Raw genomic sequence first — 16673 nt, forward strand, 5'->3', positions numbered from 1 at the left:
CTTAATATGACATATTACTACATTAGTCTAGTACATTTTCAATATTTCATATAGATTAATCATTATTTAGTACAGTGGTTCCCAACCTGTGGTCCGGGGACCCCTGGGGGTCCGCAAAGCCTTCTCAGAGGGTCCGCGACTGCTTAGAAAATTAAATAATATTAACAAATATTGACAAATTAGGTCCCCAGCTTCCAGTCATGACTCAGGAGGGGGTCCCCGGATTCCAATGATGATATAGTGGCGGTCCCTGGGTTCCATTAATGTTAAAGTGGGGGTCCACAGAAATCAAAAGGTTGGGAACAATTGATTTAGTACATTTCGTGAATACTGATGGCCAATCTCTGAGGTCACAATTTCAAGCATACACATTATTTCTCTACGTTATTAATTTTTCTACAAAAGCCATTATTCAGAATACATAAACATTCATTAAAAAATTCTTATTAAGATATCTGTATTATCATCTGAGATCAGTCATATTAGGGCGGTCTTAAGACCGCCAGCCCTGGTGGTATTTCGGCACCCGTGGCTTCGGCGGTCTTTAGAAAAGACCGCTGAAGTTGTGAAGATGGACAATATTTCTATAAAGGTAGGAAAGAATCTATTGATGCTTCCCATTGTCAATGCTTTTATAAATAGGTGGTTTTGGTGGAGAAAATTGGTGCTCACAACCCTATATACCCGTTATTTTATTTTCTCTTGTCCCTGCCCTGCTTATCTGTAAGATGGTGCTCTTACAGGGAATACACCCTAAACCCTTTAAAATAGCAATCTAACGATTGTTACACCAATACAATGTAAATAAGGCATGCGTCTTTAATCATTTCCCGGTTTGTACGGTAGTCTTCTTTATTTTCTCTTTTGACTCCAACTTCAGCCAAGCCTTCTGGAAATCCATCTTCTTGCTATAGTTGTGTCTTGCCCTTATCATCTTCCCAAATGGTACTGCCTCAATTTGATATGTGGGGTGTGCACTTGTTGCATGCAAGACAGAGTTGCATGTGGTTGGTTTCCAATATAATTTACTTTCAATCGTATTACCTTCCCAAAAGGTTCCACGTCCAAATATTCTATGTGTAGTGAGCTATGTTTGTATGTGAATCTAATATTGGCATTGTTGGTATTCAAATATTCCAAGCTTTCCCTTAACCGGACTAAACTAGCTGTCCAGATCATAAAACAGTCATCTATGTCTCGTCCCCAATATACAGAATATATGTTTGCCATTCTGCTGCTCCAGTTCACCAGATCCACTTTTCTTCAAACCACCCTATGAAGAGGTTTGTGTACGAGGGAGAAAACCTTGATCCCATCGCCACTGCCGGTTTCTGTCTGAACCATTCATTATTGAATAGAAAAAAGTTGTGATTTAAATTTAGATCTATCATCTCTAATAACATTTCTGTGTGTTCCAGTAAACTGGCCGATCTTGTACTCAACATACGTCTTAACGCCTTTGTACCAAACTCATATTTTATACTTGTATAGAGTGCCACCACATCCAATCATCATCCATCATCATGTCTGTTTCCCATTGTATGTCACTCATTAAGCTCCGAATATGTTTTGTATCTTTTATATATGATGGAAGATTTATCACCAGGGGCTGTAGAAATATATCCACAAATTCTGATATTTCCCAATACCAATGCCCTACAGTATCAGATAAGCATCCACATGCATTTCACACATGTGCAACAAAATACTCATATTTACACTCTGCTGACTTGCTGAAAGTCCGGAAAGAATTAGTCATGCATGGAGTAGATATTAGACAAAAATGATTATCACAGACTACAGCTCAATCTCTTTCAAAGAAGCAGTGTTACATCATACTGCTAAGTAGTAACAACATCACTAAAGAATTATATGTGACACAGTTTAGCACTGAATAATAGCTGCTGAAATACAAGGAATAAAGTAGCTCCCTGGCGTACATTATAAGGATATTGCAAGTCACCAAATAGTTCCATAACGACATAGAGGTACGAAGCAAAAGGCTGAGTTCTTTTATAAAGTTATGAAACTCCGAGGTGTATTGCAATGTCCTTACCGCAAATGGCAAGGAGTACTTTATCATGTATAATACATCGTCACACCATCAGCTTTTCCACAAAACACTTAAAACCTTGGTATGTAGCTCTTTCATATGAAAGAAAGAGCATGTTTGCAAACATGAAGAATGAAAATGGAACCACGAGTGCAAAACTAAACACATTAAAAGCCTGGTAGATACATGTTGCAAAAAGATATTAAAACAGTTCAATACAAGTCTTTAAAAAAAGCTGCAGTTGATCAGAATGTGTAGAAACATGCAGAACGATTCTAACGTTTCTATAATTATCTAAGTAATAATCATGTTTTTTCTTCTAGTCACTGTAAGCTAGAAAAATAAAGCAGAAGAAAGGCAACTTTCATTTTCATTACTTTAAAAAGTTGCTATGTGACTTAAAATGCCTTGCACCTTGGCTACTGGCTCTTGCAGCAGGTGTTGTGACACCAGGACATGACTGCAATAACTTAAAATAATCCAGTTATGACAACTTTTGTTTATAATCAGCGAGCGGGTATGTCACATGTCACTGATCACAAAGAAATTAGAAACAGGTTTTTAATATAGGGATTGCTGAATGCCATGTATTATAGCATTACAGTCTGCTGCTGAGAGCAGTACCAGTAATTAACGGGAGTCTAGCTGAGCTAAGCAGTGTTTAGAGTTGGGCATTGAGTAAGGCAGGCCTATAATAAGATTAGAACATCCCACCACTGAAGGTTGAATGCTCTAAATTAAATGGCGAGAAACAGATCAAGCTTTGGCAAGACCAATTGGTCTCTCTTTGTAGTTTACAAATGTAAATCTGAAGAGGGATACAACACAGGACAGAGAAAGCAAGAAAAGACATACACTTCCATGGAGCTCTAAAAAAAGGGGCTCTCTGAATGTAAACAGTAAAAGGATGCAGGTTATCCAATGAAAAAGGTGGTAAAGATTCTGTGCTGCAAGCAGTGCTTAATTTGCGCCAGTAGTTGCAGGTGGGCCCACCAGCACTCATTTTTGGGCACCAGGATTTTTTTTTCATCATCAGACTTCGACTCAGTACAAAAAAAAAGGAATTAAAAAAAAGTGAAATGAAGGGGAAGGGAAAGATAGAAAAACAGTGACAAGGGGAGGAATCAGGAATGAAAAAGAACCTGCAAGAGTGAGATAACACAGCACAGAATAGTGGATGAAAGAGGCATGAGTTGGAATCAAAACTAGACAGCAATTTTATTCTATGACACCGACATTCAGTTCTGCCATCCATTGGCTCTGAGAAAGATGTAGGCTATGGCACTTGTTCTTTTAAAAACTATGTACTTGCTGCAGGGACGGTACTACCAGAAGGAGCGTAAGCAAAGCAATTGAATAAGTCACAAGCAAATGAGATTGACAAGAAGGCCAACCAATGATAAGTAATGAGCTGAGCCAAAGCTCAATCTTTGTTATATTTGAGTGTATTGGAGACAATAGCTAAAGCCGTGGGTAAACAAGACCTAAAACAACCATTGGAATGTTGGAGCCGAAGTTCTGAATCAGCCATAACTGGCCCTTTGATCTGCAATGTCTTAAAAAAATGCTCTAAACATTCTAATGTTCTAAATTCTGCTAGTTGCATTGTAATAGAACTTTAAACTCAAACAAATCACTTAAATAGCTCAATCCAACACACATTTTCTTAGAAGAAGTAACCCAGCCAGGCTACTTTGCAATCTGTTTAACTATTTACCTTCTGAAGTCCAGTGGGTACAGACGTGACAGAAACTCTTCTTGACATGCGCCTGGATCTCACTATCACATTGTTGTGTGTTATCCTTTCGGACTCTGCTTCTATAACATTCACGTTGAGTTGGATCGTGGCTTTGAAAAAAGAAAAAAATAATAAAGGTGCCGCCATCAAAGTATACAAAAAAGTAAACATGCTTTCTTACCCCGGCTTTATTTCACTGCAAAGAAAAACGTTAATTTCATCATTTTATGATCACTGTGAGATTTCGGATTAATGGTTTTTCGTTGGACTAACAATGGCACAGAGATCTGAAACACTGTTCGATTTAAAATAATAGTACCTTCCTCTAGGCCAGGGGTCTCCAAACTGGGGGTGGGCTCCCCTACAGCAGCCTCCAGTGATCCCAGGGGGGCACCAAAAGAAGCATTATGCATATAAATGTGCTTTGTTTTAAGTAGAAAACAATATATTGCATTTTTTAAAAAAAGTAACATAACTGCAATATTTAGATAAGCCTAGTCATGTTTAAATATTGCCATCTTAATAGAATAATTGTGAAAAATTCAGAGGGGACCCCCATGATATTTATTTTTTCACCAGGGGGTGCAGCGTTAAAAAGTTTGAAAACCAGTGCTCTAGGCCATAAGTGTTTTTAACTCCTTGGGTGCTAAGCATGGCTGGGGGCCATTCAACGCCACGGTTGGCATGTGCTTCGGCCAGTCCCTGTCATCCTAGTACCCACCCATGGAGGAAGTGCTTGCACCCCTCTGTGGGCAGCCCCCTTTGCCCCCCTACCTGGGATGGCAGTGGAAGCGATGCTGCTGCCATTCACGAGTCCCCCCCGTCGACCTGATAATGCCAGCACTCACCCCCCACGCCGGCGTCATCAGAGGAGGCCGGCAGTGCTGGAAGCCATTTGCTCCTGTGCCGATCGGAAAAGGAGGTAACATTTTCCTCCTTGGGAGGGTGGGGGTGTTTCAAAGAGGCACCAGTGGAAAAGGAAAGAGGTTTTTTCTTTCCCCCAGTGTCTCTTTGAAATGGATTCCTGCTGCATGATCGCGCATGGGGTTGCGATCGTGCAGCAGCAATACCACTGGGCCACCAGGGATTTTTGTGTGTGTGTGTTTGCACGTATGGGGAGCGGCCCCTTGGGCAAGGGTCGCTCCCCTTTGGGGGCATATATTTTGGACATTTCTTCCCCCCTTGGGAACAGATTGGCTATTTACTTAGGCCAATATGTCCACAAGGGGCGCATCAACTACTAGACACCAGGGAATGAGCCATTTTGGCAATTTTGGGGAGCGGCCTCTTGGGCAAGGGTCGCTCCTTTTAGGAGGGGCACATATTTTGTCTGTTTCTACCCCCCCCCCCATTTTGGGGCAGATCTGCCTCTTTTTTTTAGGCCCATCTGTCTCCAAAGGGGCCAGACACCACTAGACACCAAAGATGTTTTATTCACTATGTTGCTGCTGTTGTTGGGGGAGCCACCCCTTGGGCAAGGGTTGCTCCCCTTTAGGGGGTGAATGTTTTGTTCACGTTTTGGGCCCATCAGCCCTCCCAGCTTGGTGTGTGTGGACTGGTGCATTATTTGCATTTGTGATCGTAATGTTTATTTTTCCTTTTTATTCTAGTGCAAAGCTTTTGATTCCTTTGCTGTGACTCCTGCTTGCGATTTCTGCAATGTTAGGTAGATATGCAGGTTGCTTAGTTGCTTGTGTTTGGTAAGAAAAACGTTTTGTACTATTTACTGCAATGTGTATCACTGTCATGGATGGATGAGTTTATTATAAATGGTGTAATAATAGCAGCATATGTAGCTTAGGTTTTATTGTGTGTGAAATTCTTCTTGGATTTGTGCACTATGTGTATTGTGTTATCTTATGTGTAATTTTACTTTGTTTTTCCTCTTTAGTGGGTATTGTTGGTGCTTGCTGAGGTCTGTACAGAGTAGGTGCTGGTGAGTCTAGTTGCCTCTTGCAAGTAAGTGGTATCATTTTTTAGTACAGAGGTCTGTAACTGCTTGTAACTGTTTGGGGCCCGTTAGCTGGAGTGCAGAATCATGTGCGCATTTTAGACTACAATAAGCACATGGGTGGTGTAGGTAGAGTAGATCAGAGGTTGAAACCTTACACTGCTGTTAGTAAGGCTTATGTTTGGTATAAGAGGTTGGCTATCCATTTATGCCACTTAGCAATCTTTAATGCTTTTGTTGTGTTCAAGGATTGTTCTCCAGAGTCAAGGATGACTTTTGTTTAGTTTCAGGAATCTGTGATAGGCAGCCTTGTTGTAGCAGAACAGGCAAGTGTTCCTAGAGTTGGAGTGGTGGAGGATGTGGCTGGATTGAAAGATCACCACTTTCTTGATCACATTCCTCACACGCCCCCCAAAAAAATCCCTGTGAGCGATGTTGAGTCTGTATGAAAAGAGGCATGAGGAAGGAGAGCTGTATACACTGTCCTGATTATCCTTCTGAATCTGGGCTATGTGTGCCTGCTTGTTTTCGATTGTAGCACATAAAAAAGACTTGGGAGCACCCGTGAGTGTAGCCTGGTCTGCATAATTTTATATTTTTTGTTCAGTTTCACGGGTTCGCATTAGTGTGATGTGTTTAGCTAGAGCTGTTGTTTTTGTACTTTTGTATTTACTTACAGTTGGTTTGTGTTTTCTTTTTTGTTAAAAAAATGTGATGGTGGTGTGAGTGAACTGGCGCTCAGCTGACAGTGTGTGTGGACTGGCGCTTGGCTGGCGGTGTGCATGTAGTGTGAGTCAGCTGGTGCTTGGCTGGTAGTGTGAGTGAGCTGGTGCTTAGCTGGCGGTGTGTGTGAGCTGACGTTTGGCTGGGGGGGTGTGTGAGCTGACGCTTGGCTGACGGTGTGTGAGTAGTGACTTGCTGTGCAGGCATGTGGGCGTGTGAAAGTAGTGGGCCCCTGAATGGCGCTGTCTATTGATGTGAGTATTGTAATGTGCTGGGCCACTGGCTGTCAGCATGAATGATCTTGTGTGTGTCACATATGACAGGTGTGTGAATGGACTGTAAAGCAGTTGGTGCCTTGATGCGGCTTTGCATCTCACAAACCTTGAGCTGTAAAACCCTGGCACACACATATTGGTCCAAATCCAACCAATATAAGTGTGTATTTAATGAATATATAGTTGTGCAGTAATAACTGTCTTTTTCTGCCAGGGTGTACCTTGTTTCTACATTTTACCCTTGTCGTTAATGTTGTAAAGTGCTGGGCCCACGGCTGGTGGTGTGAATGATCTTCTGTGTGTCATGTATGAAAGGAATGTAAATGGCTTGTAAAGCAGTTGGTTCCTTTTTGTGACTGTACAGCTCACAAGCCGTGAATCATTGTTTCAGTTTTTTGACTTATCAATTATTGACAGAGCATTTCATTTCTGTGAAATCCCTTGTTAATAAAATTGTATATATTGAACCATCACTAGCAATTGTGCCAAATCCAACCAGTATGTATATGTTGTCATTAAAAGAACCGGTTCTGCTGTGATCAGGTGTAGAAGCACACCCCTGACATGCTATGTGTCTCGGTGGGACCCCAATGATGAAGCATGCCACCAACTAGGTTGGTGGGGGAGGGATCTTTTTAACAAAACCTAAGAGGGTTTTTTCACAATTTGAGTGTTTGGGACATCACAGTAGTAAAAGACTTGGTAGCGTGCTCGCTTCTTGTCTAGGAAAAATCTACCAACCCAGGGTATAGGGTGGTGTGCCTCTTGTGGATCCCAACATGTTTTCTTACCCACAATGCCCTGTAAACTTCACAATGTGACTAAAATCACACATTGTCCTTGCATTTTTCTTCCATATTCTTCCAGAAACAGAAATAAACCAGAAATCTTCTACCACCCAGCGTTCTCCTCGGTCTCCAGACAAAAATGATACCTCACTTGTGTGGGTGGGCCAAGTGCCTGCAACAGGGAAGGGGCAAAAACTTGTAGAGATTGAGGGGGCACCAAAGCATGTTTATAAGTGCAGTTTTTAAAATAAGTTTTTAGGCTGACCATGCTTTGGGCACCCACACAAGTGAGGTAACATTTTTATTGGGAGATCGAGGGGAACACTAGGTGGTAGAAAATGTGTGCCAGCACACTGATTCAAAATCTAAATGTGAGGAAACTGCGATTTTTTAGCTAAATTTGAAGTTTGCAGGGGATTATGGGTAAGAAAGATTTGGGGAATCCACGATTGTCACACCTCCCTGGACTCCCCTAGATGTCTAGTTTTCAGAAATGTCTAGGTTTGGTAGGCTTCTCTGGATGGCCGCCGAGCCCAGGGCAAAAAAACAGGTGCCCCCACTTGCTAAAACAGGTCATTTTGTGATAGATAATTCTGATGTGTCCACTTGTGTTTTGGGCCCTTCCTTGTCACAGGCACATGGCCTACCCACACAAGTGAGAAAGCATTTTTATTGGGAGACAAGGGGGAATACTGGGTGGAAGTGTAATTAACAATTGCCTTTCTCTGCATTTGTGCCTTCCAAATGAAAGACAGCGTGCAAGAAAGAAGTCATTTTGAAAAGTGCCCTGTAGTTCACATGCTAGTATGGGTACCCCCAAATTTAGTGATGTGCAAATAACCACTGTTTCTAAACTCCTCATCTTGTGCCCATTTTCCAAAAATACATAGGTTTACTTGATACCTATTTTCCCTCTTTATATTTTATCAAACGATTTGTATACCCTGTACACAATGAAAACACATTTCAAGTTGCAGCTCATTTAGGTTCTTGGTGAACCTACAAGCCCTATATATCCCCGCAACCAGAATGGTCCAGTTGACATAACGGTATATTGCTTTGAAAATCTGCCATAGCTGGAAAAAGTTTTAGATGAAAAAGTAGACAGAAATGGCTGTTTTTTTTCAACTCAATTTCAGTATGTTTTTATTTCAACTGTTACTTTTTATAGGAGAACCTTGAAGGATCTACATAAATGACCCATTGCTGAGTTTAGAATGTTGTCTACTTTTCAGAAATGTATAGCTTTCTGGGATCCACCATTGGTTTCACACCCATTTTAGTCACTAACTGGAAGGAGGATGAAAGCACAAAAAATAGCGTATGTTCCAGTAAAATGCCAAAACTGTGTTGACAAATTTGGTTTTCTGATTCTAGTCTGCCTGTTCCTGAAAGCTGGGAAGATGGTGATTTTATCACCAAAACCCTTTGTTGATGCCATTTCCAGGAAAAAAAATAGATGCTTTCTTCTGCAGCACCTTTTTCCTATTTTCCCCCCAAAAACTAATTTGAGCTGTATTTTGGCTCATTTCTCAGTCCCCACCAAGGAAATCCGAAAAACCCTGGGTGCCTTTAGAACCCCCAGGATGTTGAAAAATACGGAAGCAAATTTGGCATAGATAGCTTATTTGGGCATAAAGTTATGGGGACCTAAGCATGAACAACCCCAAATAACCAAAAAAGGCTTAGCACAGGTGGGAGGAATGTGTGTGTGTGTAAATACATAAACAAGATTTACATGTAATGACCATGATAGCTAATTACAATACAATTACCGTTCTGTGAAACCCTCCACGATTTGAGTTTTGGCAGTACTTTTGGAGAGGGCAAATCCTTAATAATTCTCGGGAGAAGGCCCTGTGTTGATGAAATAAGAGTTCCTTTAGTTTCGGCAGGGCAGAGGGGCTTTGTGTCTTGTAATTGCATACATTTATTTTCTCTTTTATTTGATGGAAAAATTTTCCCCAATGAAGTCTTCATCTTCTTAACAAAATTATTTTTCTTTTCTTCTTGGATGTCGAAAGTTTCAAAGTCATTTTCACTGGATGAGTCGTCTTTGGGAAGCAGCAAATTTGGGTTCGATAAATTAGTTGATACAGCTCTGTGCCACCTTGAATACAAAGCCGTGTTTTTAGCACAAAAAAGTACCATGTAGTAATTATACAATGGGATAAAAAAATCTAAAGTGGGGACAGTCTCCGGTATAATGACTAGCAAACACACATCATGCCTTTAAACAAGCGTTACATTAATATACAAATATCATGGGGAAAAGCCAAATAGAAAACCAGGCAATTGTCATTCATCAAATCAAAACAAAGTTTTTTTTAGCATTTAGGTAAACACCTAAGTAGATATACATCTAATAAGGAAAAAAGAGACAAAGCAATCAATCATTTAAAACAGATATAAAACCATGGCCTCAACAAGCTACATAGTGTGACTGCCTTTTCACAGCTCACAATGATATTCTGATATGGGACGAAATTAAGTCCTTCCAGCAGATCTCTCCACCTTTTCTCCCTCCACCCTTTGCCTGCTCTGGGTCATACATTTAAACAAAATATCTCAGAATGGGCAACCCAGTGTAGTAACCTCGTAAGTGGATTATGAACATTAGAAATGCCATAAAGGCTGTTCAATGAGGCACTCTTACTTAAAACCATAAACAATGTGCCTCTCTCTCACACTTCTCCATCAATCAGACTGCTAAGTGCTGTGTCCCATTACACAAAAACTGCACCTTGGTGGTCATCGCGCACTACATGGAATGACTTTCCACATATGATCAAAACAAAGACAACACCCTTCCTACCATACAGTCTACACAGTGAAACAAGCTACCTATTTAGGCAAGTTCATCAGTGCCCCAAAAACAGGAAGTAAACACTCTATAAATGTTGCGATAAAGTATCCTGCCATTCATTATAAGGATATTGCAAGTCACTGAAGAGTTCCATGAACTAGGCTGAAGGCGGAGTTCCTTTATAAGGTTATAGAACTCTGAGGTGACTTGCAATATCCTTATATTGTGTGGCAGGGGGTACTCCTTATCATATATGGTCACACCATCACCTTTTCCACAAACCACTTAAATCCTTGGTGTGCAGCTCTTTCATATGAAAGAGAGAGGATGTTTGCAAACATGAAGGAAAAATTTGAATCTCCAGTGCAAAATAAACACATCAAAAAAGCTGTATTTGTAGCAAAGAAATACTAGAATTAGTTTCACAAGTCAGTGTTTTTAAAAAGGTGTAGTAATTCATAATTAGGGCTCCTAGTTTTCAGTTTTTACTCATTTTTACAGATAAATACAGACAGAAACAGTGTGTTTCCTGTTTGCATTTATTTTTATAAAAGACAAATACATGAAATTGTGCTTCTTGTGAGCGACTCTCCATGTTGTTCTTCATGTATTCCAAGCCAACAGCTGAGCAGCTAGACAACTAGGGGAGTAAAAAAACAGGATGAGACATGCCTTTGTTTACCTATATTTGCATAAAATGCTAATATTTACCTAAAGGTGTAGTGTTTGTTATATATGACTGCTTAACCCCTTCGGTGCCAGGCCTTTTCCCCCTCCTGTGCCGAGCCTTTTTTTGGCTATTTGGGGCAGTTCGCGCTTAGGCCCTCATAACTTTTTGTTCACATAAGCTACCCACGCCAAATTTGCGTCCTTTTTTTCCAACATCGTAGGGATTCTAGAGGTAAGGAAGAAGGAGGCCAAGAAATTAGCCAAAATACAGTGAAAATTTAGTTTTTTTCAAAAACATGGGAAAAAGGGGCTGAAGAAGAAGGCTTGTGGTTTTTCCCCTGAATATGGCATCAACAAAGGGTTTGCAGTGCTAATATCACCAGCTTCCCAGCTTTCAGGAACAGGCAGACTTGAATCAGAAAACCCAATTTTTCAACACAATTTTGGCATTTTACTGGGACATACCCCATTTTTACATTTTTTTGTGCTTTCAGCCTCCTTCTAGTCAGTGACAGAAATGGGCATGAAACCAATGCTGGATCCCAGAAACCACAACATTTCTGAAAAGTAGACAAAATTCTGAATGCAGCAAGGGGTAATTTGTGTAGATCCTACAAGGGTTTCCTACAGAAAATAACAACTGAAAAAAAGAAATATTGAAATTGAGGTGAAAAATCTGCAATTTTTCTCTACGTTTCACTCTGTAACTTTTTCCTGCAATGTCAGATTTTTTAAAGCAATATACCGTTACGTCTGCTGGACTCTTCTGGTTGCGGGATATATAGGACTTGTAGGTTCATCAAGAACTCTAGGTACCCAGAGCCAATAAAGGACCTGCACCCTGCAGTGGGTTTTCATTCTATAGAGGGTATACAGCAATTAATTTGCTGAAATTTAAAGAGTAAAAAATAGCTATCAAGAAAATCTTTGTATTTCCAAAATGGGCACAAGATAAGGTGTTGAGGAGCAGTGGTTATTTGCACATCTCTGAATTCCGGGGTGCCCATACTAGCATGTGAATTACAGGGCATTTCTCAAATAGACGTCTTTTTTACACACTCTCTTATATTTGGAAGGAAAAAACGAAGAGAAAGACAAGGGGCAATAACACTTGTTTTGCTATTCTATGTTCCCCCAAGTCTCCCGATAAAAATGATACCTCACTTGTGTGGGTAGGCCTAGCGCCCGCGACAGGAAATGCCCCAAAACACAACGTGGACACATCCCATTTTTTGACAGAAAACAGAGGTGTTTTTTGCCAAGTGCCTACCTGTAGATTTTGGCCCCTAGCTCAGCCGGCACCTAGGGAAACCTACCAAACCTGTGCATTTTTGAAAACTAGAGACCTAGGGGAATCCAAGATGGGGTGACTTGTGGGGCTCTGACCAGGTTCTGTTACCCAGAATCCTTTGCAAAGCTCAAAATTTGGCAAACAAAACATATTTTACTCAAATTTTGGTGACAGAAAGTTCTGGAATCAGAGAGGAGCCACAAATGTCCTTCCACCCAGCGTTCCCTCAAGTCTCCCGATAAAAATGATACCTCACTTGTGTGGGTAGGCCTAGTGCCCGCGACAGGAAATGCCCCAAAACGGAACGTGGACACATCACATTTTTTGAAAGAAAACAGAGGTGTTTTTTGCAAAGTGCCTACCTGTAGATTTTGGCCTCTAGCTCAGCCGGCACCTAGGGAAACCTACCAGACCTGTGCATTTTTGAAAACTAGAGACCTAGGGGAATCCAAGATGGGGTGACTTGTGGGGCTCTGACCAGGTTCTGTTACCCAGAATCCTTTGCAAACCTCAAAATTAGGCTAAAAAAACACATTTTCCTCACATTTCGGTGACAGAAAGTTCTGGAATCTGAGAGGAGCCACAAATTTCCTTCCACCCAGCGTTCCCCCAAGTCTCCTGATAAAAATGGTACCTCACTTGTGCGGGTAGGCCTAGCGGCCGCGAAAGGAAATGGCCCAAAACGGAACGTGAACACATCACATTTTTTTAAAGAAAACAGAGGTGTTTTTTGCAAAGTGCCTACCTGTAGATTTTGGCCTCTAGCTCAGCCGGCACCTAGGGAAAACTACCAGACCTGTGCATTTTTGAAAACTAGAGACCTAGGGGAATCCAAGATGGGGTGACTTGTGGGGCACTGACCAGGTTCTGTTACCCAGAATCCTTTGCAAACCTCAAAATTAGGCTAAAAAAACACATTTTCCTCACATTTCGGTGACAGAAAGTTCTGGAATCTGAGAGGAGCCACAAATTTCCTTCCACCCAGCGTTCCCCCAAGTCTCCTGATAAAAATGGTACCCCACTTGTGCGGGTAGGCCTAGCGGCCGCGAAAGGAGATGGCCCAAAACACAACGTGGACACATCCCATTTTTTTTTTACAGAAAACAGAGGTGTTTTTTGCAAAGTGCCTACCTGTAGATTTTGGCCCCTAACTCAGCCGGCACCTAGGGAAACCTACGAAACCTGTGCATTTTTGAAAACTAGAGACCTAGGGGAATCCAAGATGGGGTGACTTGTGGGGCTCTGACCAGGTTCTGTTACCCAGAATCCTTTGCAAACCTCAAAATTTGGCTAAAATAACACATTTTCCTCACATTTTGGTGACAGAAAGTTCTGGAATCTGAGAGGAGCCACAAATTTCCTTCCACCCAGCGTTTCCCCAAGTTTCCCGATAAAAATGGTACCACACTTGTGCGGGTAGGCCTAGCGCCCACGAAAGGAAATGGCCCAAAACACAACGTGGACACATCCCATTTTTTTTACAGAAAACAGAGGTGTTTTTTTGCAAAGTGCCTACCTGTAGATTTTGGCCCCTAGCTAAGCCGGCACCTAGGGAAACCTACCAAACCTGTGCATTTTTGAAAACTAGAGACCTAGGGGAATCCAAGATGGGGTGACTTGTGGGGCTCTGACCAGGTTCTGTTACCCAGAATCCTTTGCAAACCTCAAAATTTGGCAAAAAAAACATATTTTCCTCACATTTTGGTGACAGAAAGTTCTGGAATCAGAGAGGAGCCACAAATTTCCTTCCACCCAGCGTTCCCTCAAGTCTCCCGATAAAAATGATACCTCACTTGTGTGGGTAGGCCTAGTGCCCGTGACAGGAAATGCCCCAAAACGGAACGTGGACGCATCACATTTTTTGAAAGAAAACAGAGGTGTTTTTTGCAAAGTGCCTACCTGTAGATTTTGGCCTCTAGCTAAGCCGGCACCTAGGGAAACCTACCAGACCTGTGCATTTTTGAAAACTAGAGACCTAGGGGAATCCAAGATGGGGTGACTTGTGGGGCTCTGACCAGGTTCTGTTACCCAGAATCCTGTGCAAACCTAAAAATTTGGCTAAAAAAACACATTTTCCTCACATTTCGGGGACAGAAAGTTCTGGAATCTGAGAGGAGCCACAAATTTCCTTCCACCTAGCATTCCCCCAAGTCTCCCGATAAAAATGGTACCTCACTTGTGCGGGTAGGCCTAGCGCCCACGAAAGGAAATGGCCCAAAACACAACGTGGACACATCCCATTTTTTTCACAGAAAACAGAGGTGTTTTTTGCAAAGTGCCTACCTGTAGATTTTGGCCCCTAACTCAGCCGGCACCTAGGGAAACCTACGAAACCTGTGCATTTTTGAAAACTAGAGACCTAGGGGAATCCAAGATGGGGTGACTTGTGGGGCTCTGACCAGGTTCTGTTACCCAGAATCCTTTGCAAACCTCAAAATGTAGCTAAAAAAACACATTTTCCTCACATTTCGGTGACAGAAAGTTCTGGAATCTGAGAGGAGCCATAAATTTCCTTCCACCCAGCGTTCCCCCAAGTCTCCCGATAAAAATGGTACCTCACTTGTGCAGGTAGGCCTAGTGGCCGCGAAAGGGAATGGCCCAAAACACAACGTGGACACATCCCATTTTTTTTACAGAAAACAGAGGTGTTTTTTGCAAAGTGCCTACCTGTAGATTTTGGCCCCTAACTCAGCCGGCACCTAGGGAAACCTACCAAACCTCTGCATTTTTGAAAACTAGAGACCTAGGGGAATCCAAGATGGGGTGACTTGTGGGGCTCTGACCAGGTTCTGTTACCCAGAATCCTTTGCAAACCTCAAAATTTGGCTAAAAAAACACATTTTCCTCACATTTCGGTGACAGAAAGTTCTGGAATCTGAGAGGAGCCACAAATTTCCGTCCACCCAGCGTTCCCCCAAGTCTCCCGATAAAAATGGTACCTCACTTGTGTGGGTAGGCCTAGCGCCCACGAAAGGAAATGGCCCAAAACACAACGTGGACACATCCCATTTTTTTTTACAGAAAACAGAGGTGTTTTTTTGCAAAGTGCCTACCTGTAGATTTTGGCCCCTAGCTAAGCCGGCACCTAGGGAAACCTACCAAACCTGTGCATTTTCGAAAACTAGAGACCTAGGGGAGTCCAAGATGGGGTGACTTGTGGGGCTCTGACCAGCTTCTGTTACCCAGAATCCTTTGCAAACCTCAAAATGTGGCTAAAAAAAAAAAATTCCTCACATTTCGGTGACAGAAAGTTCTGGAATCTGAGAGGAGCCACAAATTTCCTTCCACCCAGCGTTCCCCCAAGTCTCCCGATAAAAATGGTACCTCACTTGTACTTGTGGCACCAGGCCCACGAAAGGAAATGGCCCAAAACACAACGTGGACACATCCCATTTTGTTTTACAGAAAACAGAGGTGTTTTTTGCAAAGTGCCTACCTGTAGATTTTGGCCCCTAGCTCAGCCAGCACCTAGGGAAACCTACGAAACCTGTGCATTTTTGAAAACTAGAGACCTAGGGGAATCCAAAATGGGGTAACTTGTGGGGCTCTGACCAGGTTCTGTTACGCAGAATCCTTTGCAAACCTCAAAATTTGGCTAAAAAAACAAATTTTCCTCAGATTTCGGTGACAGAAAGTTCTGGAATCTGAGAGGAGCCACAAATTTCCTTCTACCCAGCGTTCCCCCAAGTCTCCCGATAAAAATGGTACCTCACTTGTGTGGGTAGGCCTAGCGCCCACGAAAGGAAATGGCCCAAAACACAACGTGGACACATCCCATTTTTTTTTACAGAAAACAGAGGTGTTTTTTTGCAAAGTGCCTACCTGTAGATTTTGGCCCCTAGCTAAGCCGGCACCTAGGGAAACCTACCAAACCTGTGCATTTTCGAAAACTAGAGACCTAGGGGAGTCCAAGATGGGGTGACTTGTGGGGCTCTGACCAGCTTCTGTTACCCAGAATCCTTTGCAAACCTCAAAATGTGGCTAAAAAAAAAAAATTCCTCACATTTCGGTGACAGAAAGTTCTGGAATCTGAGAGGAGCCACAAATTTCCTTCCACCTAGCATTCCCCCAAGTCTCCCGATAAAAATGGTACCTCACTTGTGCGGGTAGGCCTAGCGCCCACGAAAGGAAATGGCCCAAAACACAACGTGGACACATCCCATTTTTTTCACAGAAAACAGAGGTGTTTTTTGCAAAGTGCCTACCTGTAGATTTTGGCCCCTAACTCAGCCGGCACCTAGGGAAACCTACGAAACCTGTGCATTTTTTAAAACTAGAGACCTAGGGGAATCCAAGATGGGGTGACTTGTGGGGCTCTGACCAGGTTCTGTTACCCAGAATCCTTTGCAAACCTCAAAATGTAGCTAAAAAAACACATT

At 42.2% G+C, this 16673-nt stretch overlaps 1 protein-coding gene across 1 annotated transcript in view; it reads right to left on the reverse strand.

Annotated features, from left to right (window-relative positions):
• The window catches only part of C9H3orf49 (chromosome 9 C3orf49 homolog), a 49028-nt gene that overhangs the window by 16796 nt on the left and 15559 nt on the right, over window positions 1–16673 (reverse strand). The window contains exons 2-3 of the mRNA XM_069205954.1: window positions 9304–9638; window positions 3771–3901 (exon numbers count right to left, since the gene is read on the reverse strand). Of these exons, the coding sequence (XP_069062055.1) occupies window positions 3771–3901; window positions 9304–9638 (466 nt within the window). The remainder of the gene's footprint in view (window positions 1–3770; window positions 3902–9303; window positions 9639–16673) is intronic.

Source organism: Pleurodeles waltl, chromosome 9, assembly GCF_031143425.1.
Source record: "Pleurodeles waltl isolate 20211129_DDA chromosome 9, aPleWal1.hap1.20221129, whole genome shotgun sequence".
NCBI classification, from domain to species: domain Eukaryota; kingdom Metazoa; phylum Chordata; class Amphibia; order Caudata; family Salamandridae; genus Pleurodeles; species Pleurodeles waltl.